At 42.4% G+C, this 24,540-nt stretch overlaps 1 protein-coding gene across 1 annotated transcript in view; it reads right to left on the bottom strand.

Annotated features, from left to right (window-relative positions):
- LOC138594264 (protein sidekick-1-like) overlaps positions 1–24,540 on the bottom strand; it is a 252,273-nt gene that overhangs the window by 11,933 nt on the left and 215,800 nt on the right. Inside the window, exons 28-36 of the mRNA XM_069665307.1 lie at positions 24,404–24,502; positions 19,785–19,979; positions 10,312–10,513; positions 6,304–6,407; positions 6,098–6,168; positions 5,175–5,313; positions 3,379–3,435; positions 3,177–3,278; positions 1,878–1,993 (exon numbers count right to left, since the gene is read on the bottom strand). Of these exons, the coding sequence (XP_069521408.1) occupies positions 1,878–1,993; positions 3,177–3,278; positions 3,379–3,435; positions 5,175–5,313; positions 6,098–6,168; positions 6,304–6,407; positions 10,312–10,513; positions 19,785–19,979; positions 24,404–24,502 (1,085 nt within the window). The remainder of the gene's footprint in view (positions 1–1,877; positions 1,994–3,176; positions 3,279–3,378; positions 3,436–5,174; positions 5,314–6,097; positions 6,169–6,303; positions 6,408–10,311; positions 10,514–19,784; positions 19,980–24,403; positions 24,503–24,540) is intronic.

Genomic DNA, 24,540 nt, shown 5'->3' with positions numbered 1-24,540 from the left:
GGTTTTCCAACCACCTCTTTGTCAAAGACTTGATCTCATGTGCGATGTCTTCATGAAAGACAGCGTATGGATGTTGCATAGCATGAAACATTTCATCTTTAAACAGTCTTTAGAAATGACTGACCTCTTTTGAAAGGTCTTGAGGTTGATAAGTATTAAGGCAGCTTTTAGTTTCTACACTCCTCAGCTGTGGAACAACTGCTGGAGTACCTGAGGCTTTCTTCAAATGGTTAGCTCTTTTGAAACAGGTCTTAAAGACCCCCTCCAGTGAAAGTGTTTAACCCTGTAAACATCTCCGTGTGGTGTTCTTCATGTGCTACAAGACATGTCAGGGACAACATGAGCAGTCATCTCCATGGCTGGGCCTGTCTGCTTTTAAACTGCAGTGTACCAAGGACAGGCTGAACAACACGTTTTCAGATTGGCAGGTTTGAGACGTCACAAACCCGTTAATGGACGGGGGTGACGCTATGCATATCATTATGTGTAACCTATGGCAACCACTTCGGCGATGCGCGAGCCAGCTGTAACCGTCATTGTTAATTTTGCTAACTCACAACTGACTACATTTTAAGCTGGCTAAGTTTCAACAAGCTGCCACTAAACGACGGCAGAGACGTGTTTTGTTTTCACAACGAAGGGGCTGGTTGGAAATGTGCATAGTGGGCGGGGCCTATGCAGATTCAGAAATGTTTTAATTTTTAATGAGGGAGAAGGAGGAGATGCTTTGGGAGGATTTTTACAAGGTAATTAAACGTATTTTGTAGAAAAAACATATCAGACACAATTAAATATTTCAAGCAGAGCATTTTATACGTCTGAAAACATGACGGGAGCTGGACTTTAAAACATCTTTATTTACTGCTGACTTCCCATAAGTTCAATTTGCGTCCTAATTTTTTTTTTTTTTTATTTAAAAGCTTTTTATTGATCTTATATTTTAATACATTCTGTATTTTAATGTCTTGTTTTGGCTTAATGTCCTATTTCTTTCATGCTCTTAATGTCCTTAATGCTCTGTTTTAACTGTGCAAAGCACTTTGAATTGATCTATGAATGAATGGTGCTTTATAAATAAACTTGCCTTGCCTTAAAAAATATGAATTCTTTGAAGTTGACTCTAAATGGAAAACCTTCGGTTGTGAAGTGCTTCACATGAAATTAATGATAAGATTTGATAACCTTCCCACTCGACAGGACTACTTGTAACTCCTAACCTATCATGTTCAAGGTCTTTAACAAGCCCTCCTGAGTATTACAGTTAACCTCAGCTTGAAAAAGACATTTGCAATGACGCATACCTTCAGACCTACCTGCTGTCTGTGCTCCTCCTCTAACAGAGTAGGAGTGTTAACAGAAGTCAGAAGCTATAAACTCATTAAATATTCTTTCTTTGCTCCATTTCTCTCGTCTTAATCTTGTTAACCCCCTCTGCCTCGTACTCCCCTCGCTGTGTCCGTCTGCTCTGCTAGTTTAAATGTGGTCCCTCCATCCTTTCTCTCTAATCAGGATTCTACAGGGATCACTTGCTCATCTCATTCCTACACTCTGCAAATATTACATTCCCTTCTTTCTTCTCCATTCCTCCCTCTACTCAAGAAATCAATGTGTCTAAAGCAGGACAGATAACCTTGTGTTTGAAGTACTAAGAGCGAGGGGGTGGGACAGGGGAGTCGAGGGGGAGAGAGAGAGAGGCAGAGGAGTGATACTGAAGCCGTTTAAAGATATTCAGATTCTTCCTCTAACTTAATTCTGTCTCATTGTCTGCTCTCTATAGGACATTTGAAGGTTTTTAACACACACAGAAGCAGTTCGGTGCTCACACTGCAACCATCTGTACGCCTGAGTGTATTCGTGTTTGTTTTCCTGCGTGTCACCTTGTATCCTTGGATGTGTCCATTCTGGGTCTCGAGGGGGGGGGTGTCCCAGGTCACTTCCAGGATGGAGGGAGACACGGCTGACACTTTGATAGACTGAGGGGCCACCGATGGAGCTGCGGAAAGAGAAGTGTTTCAGCGTGAGCGTGTGAGCAGCAGGGTATGAGAGAGGGAAGCGAGGAAGATATGTTCTACCCTTCCAATTAGAATGGGCCTAAGGCAGTACCTTGTTACACCACTGTACCACACATATGCACCAACACTCAAGTTTGTGTACCTGAGGCGAGAAAAAAGGCCATATCACCTCATTTCATCATTCCCCTCCAGCCTTTTTCTACCTCCTCCTCCTGCTTACCCTGCTTATCCTCACCTCTCACTCCGCTGCATGTGCTATGCACGGCCTACACACACACACACACACACACACACACACACACACACACACACACACACACACACACACACACACACACCCCTTGAATATGGATGCAGCGTTGGTCTGAAGGAGGGAGGGCGAGATTATGAGAGAAAACTGCAAAATATGCTTGTGGGTATCACTCTCATAACGTGCAAATGTGTTCACCTGCTCTCTTGTTTATGTGCATCATGCCTTGTAGTAGTGTGTGTCTGTGTGTAAGAGTGTGTGAGAGTGATTTATTTGCACTCCCATCTGTGTAATGGATCCTTGTTTTGACCCTCGGGTGAAAGTTAAAAAGGGGTTCAGCCATCACTAAAAAATAGACGACCTTGTGCAGCTCTTAGCGGCGTTCAGATGTGTCCACATGTATGCACGCATAGACAAACCCTCTCTCTCTTTCTCTAACACACACACACACACACAAACACACGCGCGCGCAAACACAGCCTCTCAAAGGCAATGTCACTCAAGGGGCAATGAGAGCATGACAGGAGGCGTAAACAGGACAAAGCAAGAAAGAGAAGAGAGGGAGGGTTACGAAAGCACCAGACAGCACAAGACTGACAGAAAGGGGACAAAACAGATTTTACAAACAAAACATTACTCAAGGTCCCCTTACTTAGAGATTTCACCCATTAAACAATATTTAAAAGCGGACATGATGCTCTGTATTAAATCCTGACAGTCCTAACATTTTGACTAAAACTGGACTAAAATGTTTTGAGTTTTCGTCGACTAAAACTTGACTACAACTACTGGAATAAGGGGTAAAAATGACTCAAACTAATTCGCCTGAGACTAAATCTAAAATAGCCTCCAAAATGAACACTGACTGCTACAAATGGTGACGAGTCTAACAGCGCTCTTCTGCTTGAACTTACCTGCTTCTCCAACAGACACCTCAACCGGAGTGGAGGGTGGGCTCTCTCCGATGATGTTGTAGCTCGTCATAACAATCTGGTAGTGTTTGAACTTCTTTAGCTCTACAAAGAAAAAAAAACAACAACTCCCATTTACATTTTTACAACATGCATGCAGAGTTCAACTTAATGTGAAACCCAAGTCGCATCTTAAATTACTTACGTGTCAACTCAAACTCTGTTAGCGAGGCACTGCTGACTGTCTTGAAGGTGCTCTTGGCTTCAGAGGAGGAAGAAAAGATGAAGGGGGAGGAAATCAATTAATGTCTCATGTTCAACAATAAACTGTGCAATTATGACGCCATTCAACAAAATGACTGTGTTTGAGAGGGAAAGGTTTGAAAGATGTTTCTTTGTGAATGTCAGACTAAATTGGTAGCATGTCTCGCTAACTAAGATGTAAGCTCGCTAACAGGCAAATTTTAACAGCTCGGTTCTGCATCTTTATTGGATGTTAAAAATGATAGTAATCCCAGCAAACCTTATCTGAGGAAGGATTAGTGTGCCACTACATGGTTGGGCTTAATCGTTTAAGCCTTTTCTCTTGTAATGTTACAAAAAAAACAGTCTGATTTTACATTTCTCCTCCTTATTAAACATACAATATACACTATGTAACAACAATGCTGTTTTCTATTAGCCATGTCTTCTACTTGGACCAGCAGCTGGTCAGGAAGATGACTGTTCCACCGGGACATGAAGCTTTAGCCTCAGTCTTTTAGCAGCCATCAGAAGGATATTTAAGAGCTTTTTATAGTGTTTTGATAACAGAATGAGCGTGCTGGACATTTTATAACTCAAGTGGAGAATGTGATTTTAACTAACTCCAGTAGGGACTCCCTAAAAACATGGTATTACTCCCGGGCGGTGCCTTACTTCCTGCGTCACACAGAATGTTCTCATCGGCTCGCATGTGGCTCGGCTTGGCAGTTTTCGGATAAGCTAGCAAAACCGTAACTTAAAAAGTTGTTTATTAACCTAATCTTTGCCTTAACTCCACCTATTAAACCTATGTCAAAGTAACTTCAAACAGAGAGGATTTTGCATTTTTTTGTGATCATTGATTTACAAAGATACACTTAGATTCTAGCTCATTGTACTGCTCACGACTATGACCGTGACTAGACTTCCCTGCAGATTTTCAAATGACTTCTAGCTGACTGTCGACAAAGTCTCAAATTGACCATCATAATGTTATACTGGAAAATATGAACAACTAAAGGGTGCTAAAATATATTGAGATTTAGACAAAAATATAGTCAGATGGGGGTCTGTACTCTGATCAGTGTTCTGTCTTGCATCAATAGATGCCCCGCCCAAATGAGCTTACAGGACAGCTTCCATGTACATACATAAGGTGCGATTCACTTTGAATTTGTTGACAAACTGCTGAAGTTGGGGTTACAGCCCTCAGACTCGGGTAACTTCATTCTATATAGCCCCGTGGGACAAACATTACCAAGCGCTCCACATGTGAGGCTTGCCGATGCGTGCACTGTCCTGCAATTACCGTGTTTTTAGGGAGTCCCCAACTCCAGAAGCTACGTTGTCATGAGGAGGGCAGAAGGGCTGCTTTCTTAAATGACACACGTTTGATGGGAAGAATATAAGTAGTGAGTAAATTGACATGATGTTACACACTCTTGTAAAGTAGGTGGCGGTATGCACCTTTAAGTTGTGTGCGATCCACCAGTAAACCAAGAGAAGAAGAAGAAGGAGCTACGTTAGCTGGATTTGTCTGCAAGCTACAGCTAATAAAACCTCCAACTAACAACAAGTAAGAGAGTAAAGCTTCAACAGAAATTGTTGTCCTGCTTTTGTCTGTTAGCGATCAAGAAGCGATAGTTTCCATTTTACCAAGATTTTAAAATGATTAAACTGACACCTGCATTTGGCAGAAGATACTAAGCACAGGCAAGGGCTTAGTGAACAGATAACATAAGTATCAGTACTACTTACATGTGATGAGGGCACTTGTGGTGTTGTTTTTGGTCGCCTGGACTTCTGCTTCAGTGACAGTGGAGGCGTTTACTGGGAGCTCTCTATAGTACAGCCGGTATCCAGTCAACACCCCGTTAACGCTGTCGTTACTGGGGCGCTAAAACATGCAAGGAAGCACAGAAGAGCACGTACAGAGAAGTATTAGTACTCCAGATCCCACACAGAAAGTTCGGAGGATTCTTCACTGTGCTCATTTTCCTTTCCTCGGTGAAGTGAGATGAGTGACAAGACGCTGGCGGGCCGGCAGAGCAGTATGTTATCAGCAGAGTCCACTTTAAAGGGCTGGCGGATTGGTCTGGCTGTAACCCGCACAGACAGAGTGATGCTTCAGTGGTTTTGGCACTCTTGTAAAGGATGATGAAATTGCTGGTGACTTTGTTTTTCATCGCCTCTCTCTGCTTTGACATAAGGCTAGAAGGAGTGAGAGACGACACTTCCAAAGAGAAGTGAAAGAGTGACAAGCAGTGAAGTAGCCAGGCTGTATTTACCGTCTACTCACACGTCACTGTTGCTCTAAACGCGCTCCATTTTCCTGTTTCTCTCGCTTTTTCTCTGTTGTTGGACATTGCTCATGTTTTCCTCTCTCGCCCTCCAACAAACTCCCGCTGGTATATCCTCATTAAAATTTTGATCATTTCTCTCCCATGTCCGTCTTTCCTTCCCTCTCGCCATCCCTCCAATCTGTCTGTGCTGCCCTCTGACCTTTCCTGGTTTAATAAATAATGATAATTGCATCCACAGACACACACAGACGTAAAAACACTGCAAACACTACATCTACAGGGATCTCATTCTCCAAGCAGGTGATTAACCTGCACTCAAAGTTGTGTATGATGTATGTGTATATCTGGGATCAGTGTTTATCAGTAGTTTGAAAATACCTTCCACTGCACCAGGACTGAGGTAGTGGTTGTTGGTTTCACTGCGAGGATCACTGGAGGCTCGTCAGGCACTGGAATGAAAACACAGAGGGGGAGTGAGGAGGAAGAAGAAGACATTCAGACACGCTTCCTGTTAGAGTCCGTCTCTATTATGTTTTCAAGTCAACACGTTTCCTTGTGTTCTCTTCTTCGCCCCAGTCTCTCACCGTCCTGCAGAGTAGTTACAGCCTCCGTCTCTTTGCTGATGACACTGTCTCCTACATCGTTGGTGGCCAGCATCCGAAACTTGTAAGATGTGAACGGCTTCAGCCTATAGACAAAAACACACTGATTGAAGCCAAAAGCAAATAAATATCATATTAATCATCTATCAATCCTTCTGTCTCTCTTCTAAGTGAACATATGCCTGTAAATCAGGGAAACGGGAGCCTGAGGAACAACTTCATCTATCATTAAAAATATATACATATATATATATTTTAATTTATTTTAAATATATCTTTGCAAAGAATTTAATTGATGAAATGGTCCTTTTAAAGTGCTGCAACATCTACTGCCTAACCAGGATTACTCACATCTTTTCAATGTGATTTTATTACTAAACCAACTGATCTACAGCTCCGGACAAAAGCTAAGAGACCACTCCAAGTTAACCTTAAATCATCAAATCTCTCTACATGTCATGGTCAGGCCAATGCAGATCTGAACCCCATTAAACCTTCTGAGTGTGATCAAGAGGAAGATGGACGGTCACAAGCCATCAAACAAAGCCGAGCTGCTCCAAGAGTGGCCTAACATCACCCAACAGCACTGTGACAGACTGGTGGAGAGCATGCAGAGATGCATAGAAGCTGTAATTAAAAACCAGGTGATTCCACCAAACATTGATTCCTGAACTCTTCCTAAGTTAAAACATTAGTATTCTGTTCTAAACTTTTTGTTATCTTGACCAGTCGTTACACTCACTGTTTTGCACGCAAGACTTTTATAACAGCTCTCAGAATTTGTAGGAAAAAAGTTGGAGCAAATAAACCAGTTGGAGCCAATGCAAAAATGCAAACAGTAACGAAAACATTACATTTTCACACATTTAGGTTGATGTGCCAATTGATAATCAAAGGCACCATGTTTTCTTCTTACTTGGAAGATGAGCAGTGTGTAAGCATTGCGTGTTCTCGCCTCCCCTTAGAAACACGCACATGCCTTCTCCAGGTGTTTTACACGCTTGTAGCTGCATTCTTATTAGCTTGTCAGTCAGCTGAGCTACAAAAGTTTGACGTGATTTGTACCAGTGTTCATTTTGGCAGCTATTTTAGATTTAGTCTTGACCCTCCCTTCCCTCTCTGTCTTCCTGTTTTTGCTTCAGTTCACTTCTGCTATTTTAATTAATATTAATGACTTATTTCAATGTATCTTCTATTTTAATCTATTACCTTTAAAATTATTTTAATTGATCTATATTTTAATCTGTTAGCTTTATAATTGATATTTAATTATTTTTAATTGATCTTACATTTTAATCTATTTCTTATCTTTAAAATATAATGGAAGATCGATTATTGCAGGAGGAGTATGGGACCCAAGAGGAAAATTATTCTCATAATACAAAGGAAAAGTATAACTGACAAGTTATAATTAAAGTTCAGTAGAAGTATATACTGTTGTATTGTTCTGACCGGACCTGTTTGACATTTTAATGCTATATTTTGCTTTTCTTTTCTTTAAATGTTTTTAATGCTCTGTTTTTAACTGTGTAAAGCACTCTGACTTGCTCTAAGTATGAATGGTGCTCTATAAATAAACTTGCCTTGCCTTCAGGAAAAATTCACCACTAACATTTTAGTCTCGAAAACAAAACATCCATGTCGTCAGAGTTTTTATTATCAACGATCTATTTTTAGCTTGTCAGCGTCATAGTACAATAATGAAGTTGAAAGTCGTATAATGGTGAGACATTTCTTAGAATGTTTTTGCAGCAGTGCCAAGGCTTTAAATGACGCAGTGGATTTGTCTTTGTGGACAAACAGATTTTAATTCCACTGCAGGTTTCTAAATGAAGACCACTGTGAACATCCATAAGAGCTTGCAAACAAAAGACATTTGTACAGAGTCTTCTTTGGAAGAATTTGACAATCCATTGTTTACTTGTTGTCTCTTCTTTCGCAAAGACAACAGCTTGTGAAATACAAACAATACAACGTCCCGCTCATGAAAACATGGCTCTACATCAACCCAAGTGGTCCCTTTAAAAATACTTCTTACAATAGCTAACTTCACCCCCTCTCATAGACATGTTGCACGATGGCTTTTGAAGAGCTGACTGGGTCTTGAATAACTACCACAACATTATATCTGCATCTCTCCTCTGTACAAGGTGAATGCATTAATTAGCACAGATTTCAATCAGTCCTTTGCGAAACACTTTACTCAAGAGCCACTTACAATCAGCCCAACAAACATGCACCCATTGTCAGGGACCCGCTGAACAAGTGTGTGCTATGCTGCCTTATAGCATGCTAATAGCTTAAATACACTCTCCTGCACGCTGACTGATTAAAATGGATTAACACAGAACAGGCTGTGGCATAATTCCTAACTTTGCATTGATCTAACCTTTTGTCACAGTAAATTATTATTATTATTATTATTAACAGCACTTTTTCCAGCCTCTTCAAGCCACTGCTCAAACATATTCTCACAAGGTCCATCTATATTTACAGAGACCCTGGGAGACTACAAAAGACCAGTCAGACATTCAGCGGGCGACAGGAGAGCTGCTCAAGTGTCTCCTTGTATAATATGGAGCCAGGCACAATAAGGGACAAGAGAAAGCCCTGTGGGTTTGTGGGTATCGCAGGAATAGAACATCAAAGGCACCAGGCTGAAAGAAGGTGGGGTACCAACAGCACAGGGAGGATGTTAAGGACAGTGTTTGAAAGTGTGACAATCCTGTATGCATGCGTGTGCATTTGTGTGCATGGGCCTGGGGACTTTCGGTTCCAAAGATGTCTCGGTGGAAAACGACAATTAAGGATAGATAACAAGTAAGCATGAGCGTGAGCATGTGGAGATGTTAGCTAATTCCCCCATACGGCGCCGTAATGAGAGCATTCAGAGATAGAATGGGCTGGAAAACAACAACCGCAGCACCACCATGATGGCAGATAGACTCTCCCTGAGGCGGGTCGAAACAGGCTGATGCAGACACACTGAGAGAACACTCTTCAGCATCTCAAATAGCCCTGTGATAGCTCGGAAAATAGTGCACACAAACAGCCAAGAAGCACAAGGACACACATGATGGGGACATACACTATACACATCTGAAATTGTATCATACTTCTGCGGCTCAGGCTGTCTGGGAAGTTGGAGGAGTCATTCAGTCTGACCACTATTACCTGCTGCCACAATGACAGTCTCAACAGGGGGAAGAGGATGGGGGGATAAACAGGAAAGGAAGACATGCTATAGGAGGACTCGCTCTTCCAGGGGATGAGTGGATATGAAGCTGAAGGGGAAAAATACCGTCATGTCTTATGATTTTTGAAAGCTACTGCTGTTGATGGAGGAAGGGAGAGAGGAAAGGAGGAGGTGACAACAAGACAGATGACATATGAAAAGGTAAAAAAAAAATGGCTGTAGAGAGAGAGAATGAAAAAGTGGCACAGAGAAACTTTTAAGCATGAAGATGGAGGAAGAAAAAAAGCATTAAGCTACAGAAACAGAGAGCATTTCCTGCTGTGCCTGTGTGATTAGGTGACTGAGATTCTCCGCGTCTCTGCAGTGATTATGATTACTCCGCTCTCCCTGGTGTTTTTTTTTTTTGGTGGTTTATGTTCTTTTTCCTTTGCTCCAAAAAACCTTTTCAGAACTCTGTGTGCTAAATAAATAAAACTTTTCCTTCTGTGTTCTGACTGTTTGCTTTGAGAATTTACAGCATCTCCCTCGCTCTGTCCAGTCCTCTCCCCAGGGAAGCATAAACACACAAGATATTTTACAGACTGCTTTAACAAGTTGAAGTCCAGCATGTTCTGCTAAACAAACATTTATGGCTCTGTAGCGAGAGCAAAAAGCAGTGAGGGGAAATCTTTAGGATGCTTGAGATGGCCTGATTGCCATTAGAAGACAGTCATCCGGCTTTAAATTTTACTACGCGGTTGCTTCAGAAGCAGACGTGTGTGCGTATGTGACTGTACGCATGAGCAAATGTGTACCTGTCAACAGTCCAGGTGGTCACGTTGTGGGGGATGTCAGCCGTGTGTGTGTTCCAGTCCCCTCTGGGCAGCTCTTTGACCTGCAGAGTGAAGTACCTCAGCGGGGAGGAGCCTGAGCTACCTGTCACCCAGTGCAGACGGAGACGGCGGGATTCAAGCCCGTCCTGAGGAGCAGACAACTTCCTGGGTGGCTGGGGACGCTCTGTGGATGTGGTAAAGAGGGGGAAAGAGGGAAGAGGAGAAAGTGGAAGAGAGTGGGAGGAGACGAGAAGAGAGAGAAACGTTGATGTGACAAGAATAAGAACAGAGGAATTAATATATAATCAGGAGAGTGAAAAATAGGGCAACTTATCTAATGTTTTTTTAATTCATTTTCATTAAAAGAAGATTTGAGTTGATGTTCTGATTCATTTTAAACATTCAATTATAAATACAATCTGTCATTTGCAGTTTAATACGTGACTGTAACCATATTCCACTGCATACATCCCCGTGTCTGTAGCTTTGTTCATCCTAGACAGATACTTTGTGTAAGAGCTTTATATGTGTACGAAAGGTGACAAGCAATCCCCGATCCCATCGGCTATAGTCTGACAACGATGGACATGTCGGGCGTGTCCGGTTTAGCCAGCGGTAAGCGATAAACAACTTCTAGTCAAGAAATAACCAGTTTTTCTTGTGATTTATTTTAATTAACAGGTCGTACCTTTGCTGAAATAACAACATCATGATGCAGATTAGTAAAAAGTCAAAATGAAGCTTTGTCAGGTCTGTCCTCAAGAGGAGAACTAAACTGCTTTTAAATGCTCATTTGTTGAACGGATATCAAATTGATCATTCCTGATGCATTTGAGGAAGTCGGGAAATCTGAACGCCTTTCGTGACACAGCGTCAAGGGAATTTGTCTCAAGTTGAATTTTCGATGTAGAGCACATTGTTTGCTGTTATCATGCAGATGTCTGTTTATTAGATTAATAAGAAGGTAAATCATCATCAGATAGCCTCTGATGGGAGCTAGGATGTCATTACAGCGGATTACTTCTGCCTGCTTTTGCTCTCCACACGGACTGTTTTTCCTGCACACGCCGCAGCCTGCTGATACGTGATAGGACAATATTACTCATACTACAAGCGTACGACAAACAGAAACCAGAACACTTGCTGTCCCTGAAATCTACGTCCCTGTAAATAGAGATAAGGTGACAAGTTAAAGGACAGAGCACACAACCAACAGTGAAGACAGTGCTGCATCCAGAAAATATGAACAAAAAAGTTCAGGACATTTACACACCGTGGCAAACACATTATCGTTGGAGGATAAGAACAACTCCAGAGCAGCTTAAGCACACTTATCTTAAATGTAGTAGGAGGTAGTTCAGTATCAATTTTAGTCTGACATTGGATGATATTATGTTTTTAGAGGACGCATCTTTTCTACTTTTTTCTCAAGTCTACTGCGCTGTCACAGTTATACAGTATCTACTTCCTCTGCTTTAAGTCTCTGTCATACACATGCATATGTACAAAGGGAAGATTAGGGACCCAGCTGCTCATATTCATGATGTATAAGTACTCATTTAGCTGCAGAGAGTCAACTGTAACTTTGATTCCTTTGACTGTAACTGTTCCCTGTATAAAAACATCTAGATTCAATGTGTTTCTCTACTTATTAATTCAGGCTTTCCTTTCATTTGCATCCAATCTGTAGCCATACATGTTGATATGAATTGTCACCTGGACAGAGACTCTCAGAGACCATCTGCTCGAAGTAACACATTTACATCACTATGCAGACTGCTCTAATGCATACATATTAAAACAGTACAACACATGTAACCACTGCAGCATCAAAGAAACAATGTCTCCACAGATTGTGGCTGTTTGTGCGTGTATTTGTCTTTGTCTTCATGACTCAATTAGACGATGAAAGATGGCTCTGGGAGTCAATATACATGTACAACTGTGTTGGCAGTAGCTGTGTGATAAGTAGACACATGTATACACATGCATGCACGCACAAACAAGAACACACTGTTGGGGGCATTTCTGTGTAATTTCAGTGGGCATCAGGTTATCGATTAAGTCTAGGAGTAAAAGCATTATTGATTCACTCTGAGGTTTAATTAATCTGCACGAACAGTATGTTCTCATACATGCACACACACACACAGGCTGGCCTTCCTTCATTCATCCTCATCACATCTAATTTAAGTCAAATAGGTTTGCCTCCCTTGTTGCCTAATTCTTCAGTCTCTTTAAGATTTTACTATTTCCTCCCTTCGTTTCACTGATACCATCTATGCCTCCCTGTCTCTTCTCCAGTTAAGATCGTGCTCTGATAATAAACTCATAATCGTCAGAACAAGTGTTTCCCTTTCAGCACTTACACGACTGTTTACTGCTATGCAAGGCAGAAGGGAGCAGTAGAGATGAAGCTGTCGACCTGGAGGAGAGCAAAGATATGGTTGTAGGGGGGGTTTATTCTGCTAAATGCGTTGCAGCACGTTGTACATTTCCTTATCAGTTGTCAGCCTCTAGACAAAAATCTACACAGATAAATCTCTGTAGAAGGACTTTGGGTAATGTAATCCATTCACACACATGCACACAGCCCCGCACACTCAAACAGCAAATCTTCTTTTTCTCGGCATTAAGTTGGTCTCTTCAGCATCATCAGAAAGAAATCTCTATTAGGCTGTTCAGTCTATCTCACAGTGAGAATGGGCCATTATGTTAGTGAAGTGGAACCACTGAATTCTATTCTGTAGGAATCCTGATAATGATGCGGCCGTCATGATATCTGATCCAATTAAAATGCACTACACAAGCTAATAGCTCCCAGAAGAATATCTGACATTGTGATTCCAGGATTTCATAAAAATTCAATTCACTGTCGCATTTTAATGTCAGGACTTTTGTAGATTTTCTTTGCTTTACGAGACGTACGCGGTGCCGCCTGACAGAGACATTTGGAGAGAGGGATCAGGGATGACATATATCAAAGGCTGAGAGCTACGTTCAAACCAAAGTTACCCATGCATTAGCTTACAGAGACACCAGAAGCTCTTTTTTTTCTCTTTTGTAAAGTGATATTTCACTTTGCTGAGACATTCTTCTCAACTCCTCCTGACCCCCTCCAAGGATCTATCTGCCTATCTTTACTGTGCAGCTTGACTCTGCTGCCCAAAGTGGCCCCCAAAACATTAAATAACAAAATCTAGCTTTAAAAAAAAGAGGATAACACGCTGTATTTGTGATTAAGTTTTCCACAACTGATGCTTTGAAACTGCATTTAGGGATAGAAATGTAAAAAACTTTTCATGTAACAACACTGACCGTCAAACTTGCATTGATTGATGTACTATATATGAATGATGGATCTGCAGTATTGACTCCCATTACAAACAATATGGTCAATTAAATGTGATGAGGCCGGCCTGTGTCCACTAATACCACTTTTTGTGCAGACAGCGCTCACGACCTCAATTTCAGAGCGCTTCTCGCTGGCGCTTACTGTTGCTAGGTTACGAAAGTTGTCTGGCGGCACTTCCACTTTCCTCGGTAGTGACCGTTAAGTCTGTTTTAAATCGTTCTGTGTGCTGAATATTTGCTTTAATTCAATGCAATTTTACAAAGAAAAACAATGTAAAGGAATCGTGTCCTGGTGTTGGCAGCAGCTCTACACCTGGAAATTGTACCCTCAAAAAACGCAGCGGTACGTTTCTCTTCCACCATTGTTGTTGACAAAGTTCTCAAGTCTTGATTTTGATTGGTCGGTGAGGCAGAAGTGCAGTGGTGTTCCAAAAGTTGAACTATTTTCAATTGTGAGTGCAGTGAGCAAAGTGACAAAAACCAGCTGATGCTGAGGGCACTCTTGCGCTGAGGATGCTGAACTGCATTGATTCAGTATAGAAATAGGCCCTGCCAGCGCAAAAATCGCTGTTAGTGGACACAGGCCCTTATGCTTGATTGGCTGATATCCTATCCTATGAAACAGAAGGGGTGGGAACCTCCAGTTTCTTAACATGCAATTCTGATTCTGGAGGACACTGTCAACAATTAAAGACAACAATTGAAGTGTTAAAGGCTTAATATACAACTTTTATGTCCTTTAGATGTCGCATCTGAGCACCAGCATGAAATCAAAAGAAACGCTCCACCTCCCCCAACCTAAAGCCTGCTACTTTTTCCGCCTGGCCTATTCTGCTGTACCGCTTCGGAGACATTTCTATTCATTCATATTCTACTAGCAGCAATTGAACATATTTATAACAGAGCAAACAATCGAAATTGGATGGTAGGCCTGTACAGGCTCATCTAGACAGATGATACAGCTCGAGCTGCAACAGACCGCAGCTAGCATTGTACTGCTGCGGGCTGACGTTAGCACATTTTAGCTTACTACGCATGTTGCTACAGACTCTGCTAGCATGGTAAAGTACACAGAATGGCCGTGATATGATAACGCTACAGAACAAGAAGCAAGCAAGCATAACATTCATACTCTGGTACGTGTCCATGAACTCTAGTTAACCAAGTTTCAATAACTTCAGGAGAGATCCAGCTTTACAATACGACTGCTGCAGCTCACAGCATCAGTAAAATCTTCCCTTCTGATAGTTGTATAAAACGTATCACTGTGAGAGATACTAAAAGATGTGTTATAATGAATAATTTGGCAGCATTCAAAATACTAGCTGCGTAATTTTGAATGAGCCGAAGCCATAAAAGCAGCTGAATGAAGCAGGAAGAAAGAAATCTGCACAAGTCTAGACGAGATGAGATAAAAGTCTCACTAAATCTGAAGAGGATCAAAACTTTTAATTTGTTTCTACATTGAAGGAAAAAGACCTGCACTGCTCACACACAGCGTTTCCTCTTTAACAGTCGAGTCACGGTGCTGACTGTGTGTTGGAGGATACACTTCTTCTCTTAGAGGTTTTAGGAGACAAAACTGTCCTAGGAGAGTTTACAGTCACTGCTCAGCCTCCAACATCTCGCCATAGGCATGGGCTGTCTGTCATAGTCAGTCAGTTTATTCCCTGTGATGAAAGAGGTAGGGTTGGGTCCCAGCTGACATTGGGCGAGAGGCAGGATACACCCAGTTCCCTAAATCGTCTGTCAATCACGATCCTGACAAATAGAGACAGAGAACCATTCATGCCTGAAGGCGATTCAGAATCGCCAATCCGCTGACGGATAATAATTATTTGAATTTTAAAGTAAATTGGCAACATTTTTGCTCCCCTGAAAAGAATAATCACCATATAGAGCTGATCAAAAGTTGCTTTCTTTGGTTTATAATCCAGGATTTATGGCTTCTCCTGCTCGCCTTCTAACACAATGCTGTTCTTACACTCGTTCCATTTTTCACCCACCCACAACAGAGCATGGCGCTATGAGAAAGTAGCCACTGTGAGAAAGGCTTGCCATGTCCAGTTGGTGGTTTTAACACTCTGAAGGTCATAATTCTCTTTGGTCTAATAACTATAACTTTTCATGAGGATTTAACCAGCCTGGCTAGGCTGCGGCCACTTTTTAATTGATTCTGTTGCAGAGACCCCCGGGCAGTTTGAGAACTCCTGGCTCTCATTATGCCCCTGCAGGAGGGCTAATACTCGCCAATTTCCATATCTACATTTAGCTCTTCATCCACTACAGTTTCTAAATGTCATTTCATCTTGTTCTGCATGTCCCACAAATGGAAAAAGGTCATACTTTTTTAAATCTTGTGCTTATATTAATTGTCCAGTACCAATGGATTCATTATGTCCAACCACAAACTACTCGTTGTAGAAGCTCTGATAACCTGCCCGAGCTCCTGCTTCTTTTTCATTCTCTAACTTTATATCTGTGCGCACCTCACATCAACCAGAACTCATTACACCTCTAAGTCACGCTGCAGAGATCATAAATTTTAATATGCTAAAACTTCCACCTAACCTTTCCAGACTCTTCCTTCACCGGCTCCACAGAATGAAATAAGTGACCAAATATAATCTTTGGCCATTTGAAAGTTAATAGGAACAGAGAGGACAAAATAACCATAAAGTAACTGCAGTCGTCTCCGGTAATAGACCCTCCTAATGGCAAACATTTTGAAGAGCACAGGTAAAATGAATAATATAAATCAAGTCACCCCTGCTTAAAATTGGCTCATTAACCAAATTTAATGTCTAACCTGATTTATTAAACACATATTACATCCTCATGCATTATGATAATTGAATGCGAACTTCCGGACGAATTATTAGGTTGCTTTGGTGCAAATTCCACACAAGATACATTATACTTATATATTGAGAGTTAATAAAAAAGCAAATTTAACTGATCATTAGTCAAAGCTTCCAGCCTTAGAGCCCATTATTCTTGCTGAGTTATCCAGGAATGTAGAGAAGTAATTTTTTACACAAACAAAATGAGCCAGGAACCATTAGAGTGTGATTTAATACTGTTTCACAATTAAATCATTCTGTTCCTGGCTCTGTTAAAGCCACACCACTGTGTGCTTTTACATTGCGTTCTGGCGCTGCGGAAGCAAAATGTGAACGAGGCGTAAACAAACTACGCATACTTCACATACACACACACACACACACACACACACACACACACACACACACACACACACACACACACACACACACACACACACAAGGGCTGTTTCCGCATCGATTACACAGACGCCACTTCGCCTCTGTTTCGCCTCTGTCACTACCTCCGATGCCGGCTCAGAAACAGAACGACTTCGCCCACCGTTCTGCCTCCGTGCGTTTTACATAGAAGATGAAATGTAACAGAGACATAATAGTCCCACCTTGATCTGGCAGTGTAAAAGGGGCTTTAGATTTAACACTTGGCAGCTTGTTGTTGTTTTCTCCAAACTACCCCATCAGAAATCTCTATGCAGGGACGTGGATTTTAGGGATGGCAAGTGTTCTGGTTTCCGTTTGTACTGCGCTTGTAGTCCAAGTAAGACTGATCAATCACATTTCAGCATGCTGCGGCGTATGCAGGAAAAACTGCCCATGTGGAGAGCAAAAGCAGGCGGAACGTAATGTGCCGTAAAGACATCCCGGCTCCCATCAGCGTCATCTGATGATGATTTAGCTTCTTATTAATCTCTATAAACAGACATCAAGCAGCAAGTTCAGCTAACAATCCGTTCTAGATCTAAAATTCAACTTGAGATCAATTCCCTTGACGTTGTGTCACGAAAGCGATTTCCTGACTTCCTCGGTTCCATCAGTAATGATCAATCCGACCTCCGTTCAACAAACGAGCATTTAAAAGATGTTTTCTTCTCCTACTTGAGGACAGACCTGACAAAGCTTCTTTTTTACTTTTTACTAATCTGCATCATGAGGTTGAAATTTCAGCAAGACCTGTTTCTTTTTCAACAATGCAGCAGAAAAGGAATGTGGAAAAGGAAGTCTTGACTGGAAGTCGTTTATCGCTTATCGCTGGCTACACTCCCGTCATGCTCACTGTTGTCCCCAGAGGCTATATCGTCGTCACATTGTTTATCCGTATAGGCCGGCTTTCTTTTGACATTTTGACCCACAGCAGGGAAAGTGCAAAAAGGAACATTAATGACGGTTCTGTTGCATTTAGACATTTCGTCATTTATACCTCTTGCTGCTTTGTCTTTTAACCTTTAGATCTTTGATAAGCACGACCTTTCAGCATTTCACAATAAAATTCAACGGTGATGCTTCAAAAGATACAAGTAAAAAAAGTTAAGATAACATCCCCAAAAGGGCGGCACAGTGGTACAGTGGTTTTAGTGCTGTCGCCTCACAGCTAGAACCTTCCTAGTTCGAGTCGCGGCTCAGACGTAGGGAGTCTGTGCGGAGTTTGCATGCTCTCCCTGAGCATGGGTACTCCGGCTTCCTCCCACAGCAAAACCATAATCGTTAGGTTCATTGGTGACTCTGAATTGCCCGTAGGTGTGAGTGTGAGCTTGAAAGATTGTCTGTCTCTATGTGTCAGCCCTGTGATTGACTGGCAATCAGTCCAGGGTGTACCCCGCCTCTCGCCCTATGACAGCTCGGATTGGCTCCAGCCCCCCGCGACCCTGAACAGGATAAACGGTATAGATAATGGATGACTGTCAAAAACCCAGTACTGGCAACACAAGCAAGTAACTTGTGCTGCTAGATTATAATTGGTGCATGAAAGAATGTGTGTCCCAACTAAACCCCGCCTACATCAAACAGGTAAGAAGAGTGCTGATAAAAACACAACCCTCTCATGTGAAATAACCTAATCAGCTCTCCCCTCAGTACGAAATTGTGTGTTCATGTAGAACCACATCGTTCAGAGCAGTAAAATATTCAAAATGAAGGTTTTTCGGGTTAAATGTAATGCACTAAAAGTCTGAAAGCAGAGTTTGATAGCAGTGATTAGACTGAGAGTGAGAAGCTTTAATCCCAGGTTGTTCTCATGTTTCTCTCTCCATGTTTTATGATAGTTTACAATGCTACTTCTCTACTGCGGAGGAGCTTATTTCCAACTCCTCTCCTAGCGATGAGCAGAACCCCTTGATCTGCTTCAAACTCTGACTTAAACATCCAACATACTGCGTTTGCAAAATCTACTTTAAACTTGCCCAGACTTTCATTTTTGTGAGTATGTAGATGTGTGCTTGTAGCTTTCTCTTCTCCTGTAAAATAAATTCTGTAAAGTTAATGCACGCAAATTTATGTTTTTAGTAAGTACCTGCCCAAGGACTGCGGAACCACACAAGCTTATACCTACATTTAGTACCTTATGTTTTGTTGCAGCTTGAGAGTTCATGCGTGCGGGGTAGGTTTGGGTTCTGCATGGCTAAAGACACAGATATGATAGTATACTAGACAACATGTAAATGATAATCTAGAAGATTTTCATGTAAATAAATGTCTGTTAAGTCACTATCTATTACCGAATGAGGTAACACAATGATGATTGAGCCTATGGCCCACTGATGAAAGCCTTTGCATTAGCAGTATTACAGACTGGCTGTCTGTGGCGACTTTCGTGGAAAAAATCTCAAGCGGCGCCCAGTTAGTGACGCGTTTTCCATCAGCCAGCAGTGGTTGGTCTGCCAGAGAGAGTAGGCGGTGCTAAGTGGCTGCTTTTCCGGTCTCTGCAAGTGTTGCGAGTAAACAGTAATCTACTATGGCTGAACAAACAAAGAAAAGATGGATGACTACAGATACAACTTCAACAATAAGTGAAAATCCAAAGAAAAAGAAACAAATTGGACGCTCAGATGAAGGCAAACAGTCTGAAAAGGAAAGCGACCGTCAGCGAGGAAAATCAAGAGTTACAACCGGAGCCAACCGTGGACGTCACACATGCAGCACTGTCTGGATATCTGGGAAGTGTGCTCCCGCAATTGCCGTTTATCGCCACTGGTGCCGCCAAAGACAACGAAACTGAAATCTTCCAGATTATACCTTTAAGTGTATATGTGTATGTGTGTTTACCTCTACGCTCAGTGGTAACGACTAAGGCTTCCTGTTCTTCTCCCCAGCCCACGGCGGTGCGAGCAGTGAGCCGGAACACGTAGGCCTGGTCCGGGGAGAGTCCTGTGACGGTGAACTGTCTGGCATTGGAGCCCACCTCCACTGTGGTCCAGCGCTGAGGGTCCCTGCTGTCCAGGCGGTATGAAATCTGGTAGCCTGGTGAGGGACAGAAAGAGAAAGAAAGGGAACGGAGACAAATGAAATCTGTGTGACGGTCTTGTGTGTGGATGTGCGTCTGTGTGTGTGTGTTTGTGGCCTACTTTAGATCACAGAGTCCACAGGAATCAAAGGGAGCGCAATATGAGGCAGGAAAAAAGCCTGAAAACAAAACTACATAGCAGCATCCATGCACCACACATTCTCTTCTCCTCAGCAGAGAGTAAAAACACACTTCCTGAAACAGTCCTTATCTGTTCTAAGGATATCTGATTCATGCAGCTTTGCTATCAGTACCTGTTTTTGTTTGGAGCCAGAACTAAAGTCATTGAACACCAGCCAACACACACGCGTCACAGCTCATATACTGACATTCCCCTACACACATTATACTAACATACATCCTCCCTCTGTCCCCTTGACTGTGACCCCTGGTGAACACGGCTTGTGTCTCTTTCTCCGTCTCATGCGCAGTAGGCCATATAATAACTCTAACACCCTTCAACACACACACACACACACACTCACACTCAAACCCACTGAACCCCGACATAGCTTTCCACAGGCCACTGGCTACTCACAAAAGTTCTCAATATGAAGAGTTTTGTACACAAGATACACACAAGCCTAAAACTAACACAAACACACAAGCGTGCCGAGGCGATTGGTTCACAGTAAAACAGCTACGACGATAATCTGCTCCTAATCTGGTTGTGTGGGTGATAATCTCATCAGATAGTCTGATTTTATATTAATGTGAACGCAGCGTGTGGAAGATTATTGGATAACAGCTCGATAACAAATCCTCTTGCATCTAAACAATTGGGTCAGAGCACGGCGTTATCTTCTGGGCTGAATATCATTAGGACACTGCTGCCATCAGATACATGAGGCTGAATCTCCATTACAAAGTGACTGTGTGATGTAAGAGATGTCAAACATGTGACTTGTATGTTTTTGTTTTTTAAAGCTGCTTCTGATCTTAAAGGGGACATATTTTAGCTACGCAATCAATGGTCTGTTATTCTTCTTTGTTTCGTTTTAATATATAATATTCGTATAAATATATTTTAATTTAATTGTTTTTCGGTGACTCTCCTTCCTCCTGAAACGAACAAGCCGTGTAGACATTCAAAGGTTAGCCACGATTGGCTGACAGTATTTGGAGTGACCGCGCAGCCCCTCCCCCACACACAGCGGTCGCACTGCACCGTCACTGTCAAGATGTAGAAAACACGGCTGCTCTAGGATTGGTTATTCGGCCTTTTATGTACGAGCCGAAATCGCCAGGAGGTATCGGAGCGGTAAGTTGAAATCTTGACAACAACTTGACAACAACTTGACAACAAGCTCGTGCAAGAAGGCAGCCTGAGGTGAACAATGAACGATGATTGGTCGGTTTCAGCGAAAGCGAGGTTCTACGTAGAAAACCTGCAGCTGTTCTGAACGGCCCATTTCAGAGGTGACATTTTTAAAAATGTAACTCTGGAAAAACACGGAATTATACAGTTTTCACTTTGAACAATAAGCACCCAAAAATGTGAAAATATGTGAATATCCATTTAAAAGATATGGCCCCTTTCAGGCAATGCAAATGTGTCCATACAAACTTCTCTATGTGAACTGCTCGACGGCCTTGTCATGTTAATGAAAAGATAACAGCCATCGAGACAACTGGCGACTGAGGCTGCTTCAATGCTCGTACATTCCTCGTTCTCTGACACTAACACGTAGACCTTCAGAGCTAAAAGCTTGAGATTCATAATAAGGGCTTTTCACTCCTACAGTCTTAATTGATTTGGTTAACATTTCCCAGTTTCCTTAAAGTGTTTAATGGATTGTTTTGTAATGCATTTATATTAGATTTTAATGTTCAGTAAGCCCTGAAGATGTACTAAATGGCAAGATTATAAATGCATTAATTGGAGTAAGTGAGAATAATGATGACTTGATTTGCTGCACTAATTCGCTCCTGTGTTTACTGCTCCTGCTCTCATCTGTAATATTTATCTGCAATGCTTTCCTTCTCGTATATAGAAGAAAATCATCCGAGCATCACTGATTTAATTACCACACTTTGTTGGAATGGCTTCTGAATTTATGGGCTTTAATGTGCAAACACCACATTTTCTGTACTTTTGCTTTGCACTGTGTACAACGAGTACCGTTCTTGTTGCAGTGTATTATTTGACAGTTTACATAAATGTGTGCGGTACAACAGGTAGTGTTGAAATCCAGGGGCGAAGGGGCATCGAACTGCAGCTTTGAAATGCCACAGCCAATTAAACTTCATGAAGAGACAAAATGAAGCTGAGAGCAGCTCAGAGCAGAATGCATCAACAACACAGACAAGAATCCAGTTGTTTCTAGTATGTATGCTGGTTTCTTTGAGTACAACATTTTGAGGATTTAGTGCAGGGATGTCCAACTCAATCACAGAGGAGGCCAGAATTGAATTATTCATACAGAAATATGAACTTATGAACGCATATTACAGAATCCAGAGCAAACCCAGGGTATCGAAAAAAAGAAATGAGAGATCAAGTTTTCTTCACTGAGTCATTTCCAATAACAGAGTTTCATCACAGGCATCAAAAACAGTCAGAAAACTATCACTTGTTAACGAAATCGAAGAGTGAAGGTGTGCATCTAAAACGACTCCTGTGTGAGGTTTCGTTCCACTTCATCACAGAAAAAGTTGCTCTCACAGGTATGTGCTTCCAAATATGCAGAGCTTTTGAGCAGCTTGTAGGCGGAGTTGGGGCATTGTTTCGGGGATGAAGCATGGGAACTGAAGTGCGCCCACAGTCAGACTTTGCCTTGAGTGTGCCATTACATAAAGTTCCATCAGCTCCATTTGGGTGTCTACAGGTGCTCTTTCTGCGTCCACTGCAAACGGATTACTGACGTGTTCAAAATTACATTTCTGAGCTCCAAAGTCTGAAAGTGTGCTCAGTTTATCAGCAAAATGTGCAGTTGGGAACACAGCGGTGGAGACGTGGTTTGTCATTGTTTGGCAACCTGAAAAGTGACTTAAGTTTCCTCGCTGCATCTGAGTCTCCCACCGGCGCAGCTCGGCTTGTTCAGCTCTCACTGCATCATCATGATCACACGCTCTCTATGAAGCTGGAGGTTTAGCGCAGTGATGCACACTGGAGGGCCAGTTGTGACAGACATGTGATCTCACTGGTCGGATATAATTGTACAATCGGCCTTGAGTTTGACATGTATGATTTAGTGTGTGGACAAACTTGATTATAATCAATAGTAAGTATGGAGCTGGGGTGCAGCTTGTACTTGCCAGAGGGATGTTTGTGTGTGTGAGGCTGCATTATATTCATGGGGAGGTCATGTGAAAAAACAAATGCCCCGCTGCTCGTGCCAAATTAGATTTGTGAACCTTCTGCGGTCTTATATCTCCCCTGTCCACCTTCCGTGTCAGTCCCCTTTGGGTTGTGAACCCAAGGAGAAATGAGGCCGCCATGAGCACTAAAGAATCTGATACACCACAGTTATTTGTATCTGCATAAACACACACACAGCCTGTGCACACACACACACACACACAGCGTTCTCAGCAAGGACACAGCAGGTATTGCGTGTCCGTGTCTCTGTGTGATCGAGAGAGCTATTTGCCCTCCCACTCATCCTTCTGTCACAGAGTGGTGTCGCACTAAATGTCCTCCCCCTTACCATACAGTCACACATCACTCACACTGTCCTGCTCCACTCCCTCCCCCACTGAGAGGACAAACACTACCCCTTTCTCCCCCCCGTGTGTGATGCACACACACCTGTCCCTCCTCTCACCTCCATACATCTCCCCTCTGATGCCTCTCCCCTTCTGTTCTCTCTGTTTCCAGCTCAGCAGCTCTCACATTCCTTTCGCCTCGTCCTCGCCTCTCTTCCTCTTCATTAATCCGTTCTTTCTGATTCTCTCTGTACGCTGTGATGTGCAGTTTCAGAAACAACTGATATGTGTTTGTATAAAGTATGAGGCCGTGAATGCATTAGGAGAGGTGTCTTGCTTCGGCAGCCATAATAGCCCTTTTCCCGGGTACCAGCTTAATCACTGACACTCTCGTTCTCACACACGCGCACACACATAAACACCAACAAACCTCAGAGCTGTAATGGGGAGAGCTGACCCTTGTTTGAAAGCTAAAAACAGCATCAGCTCTTTTCCATTTTACGGCTTTTACTTCTTCTCTTCCCTTGAAAGATTGCAGGGACGTGTGTGTGTGTGTGCGTTTCTGTGTGTGTGCCTCTGCGTGTGTTAAAACCTGCTAAGTCATTCCATCTATAAGCCGGGCTCTGTCCTTCATCAGCTGTAAATACATCTATTGTCAGTACAAGCAGATTAGGATTTCAGTGTTGCTTTCTAAGAACTGCTTCCAGGGAGGTGTGTGCGATTGTTTTCGTACCTAATATGATGCCGTTGGGGTGTGTGGGTGGCTGCCAAACCACCCTAACTGATGACAATCGAACTTCTGGAAACACCATCCTGACAGGGGGGCCTGGGACTGGAGAGAAAAAATGGATCAGAGGAGGGAGTTGGCAG

This window comes from Semicossyphus pulcher, unplaced genomic scaffold (genome assembly GCF_022749685.1).
Source record: "Semicossyphus pulcher isolate SPU_LCO1_2020_fin unplaced genomic scaffold, fSemPul1.0.p SCAF_17, whole genome shotgun sequence".
NCBI lineage: Eukaryota > Metazoa > Chordata > Actinopteri > Labriformes > Labridae > Semicossyphus > Semicossyphus pulcher.
The sequence above is the reverse complement of the archived record's forward strand: the minus strand, read 5'-3'. Positions and strand labels throughout refer to the sequence as shown.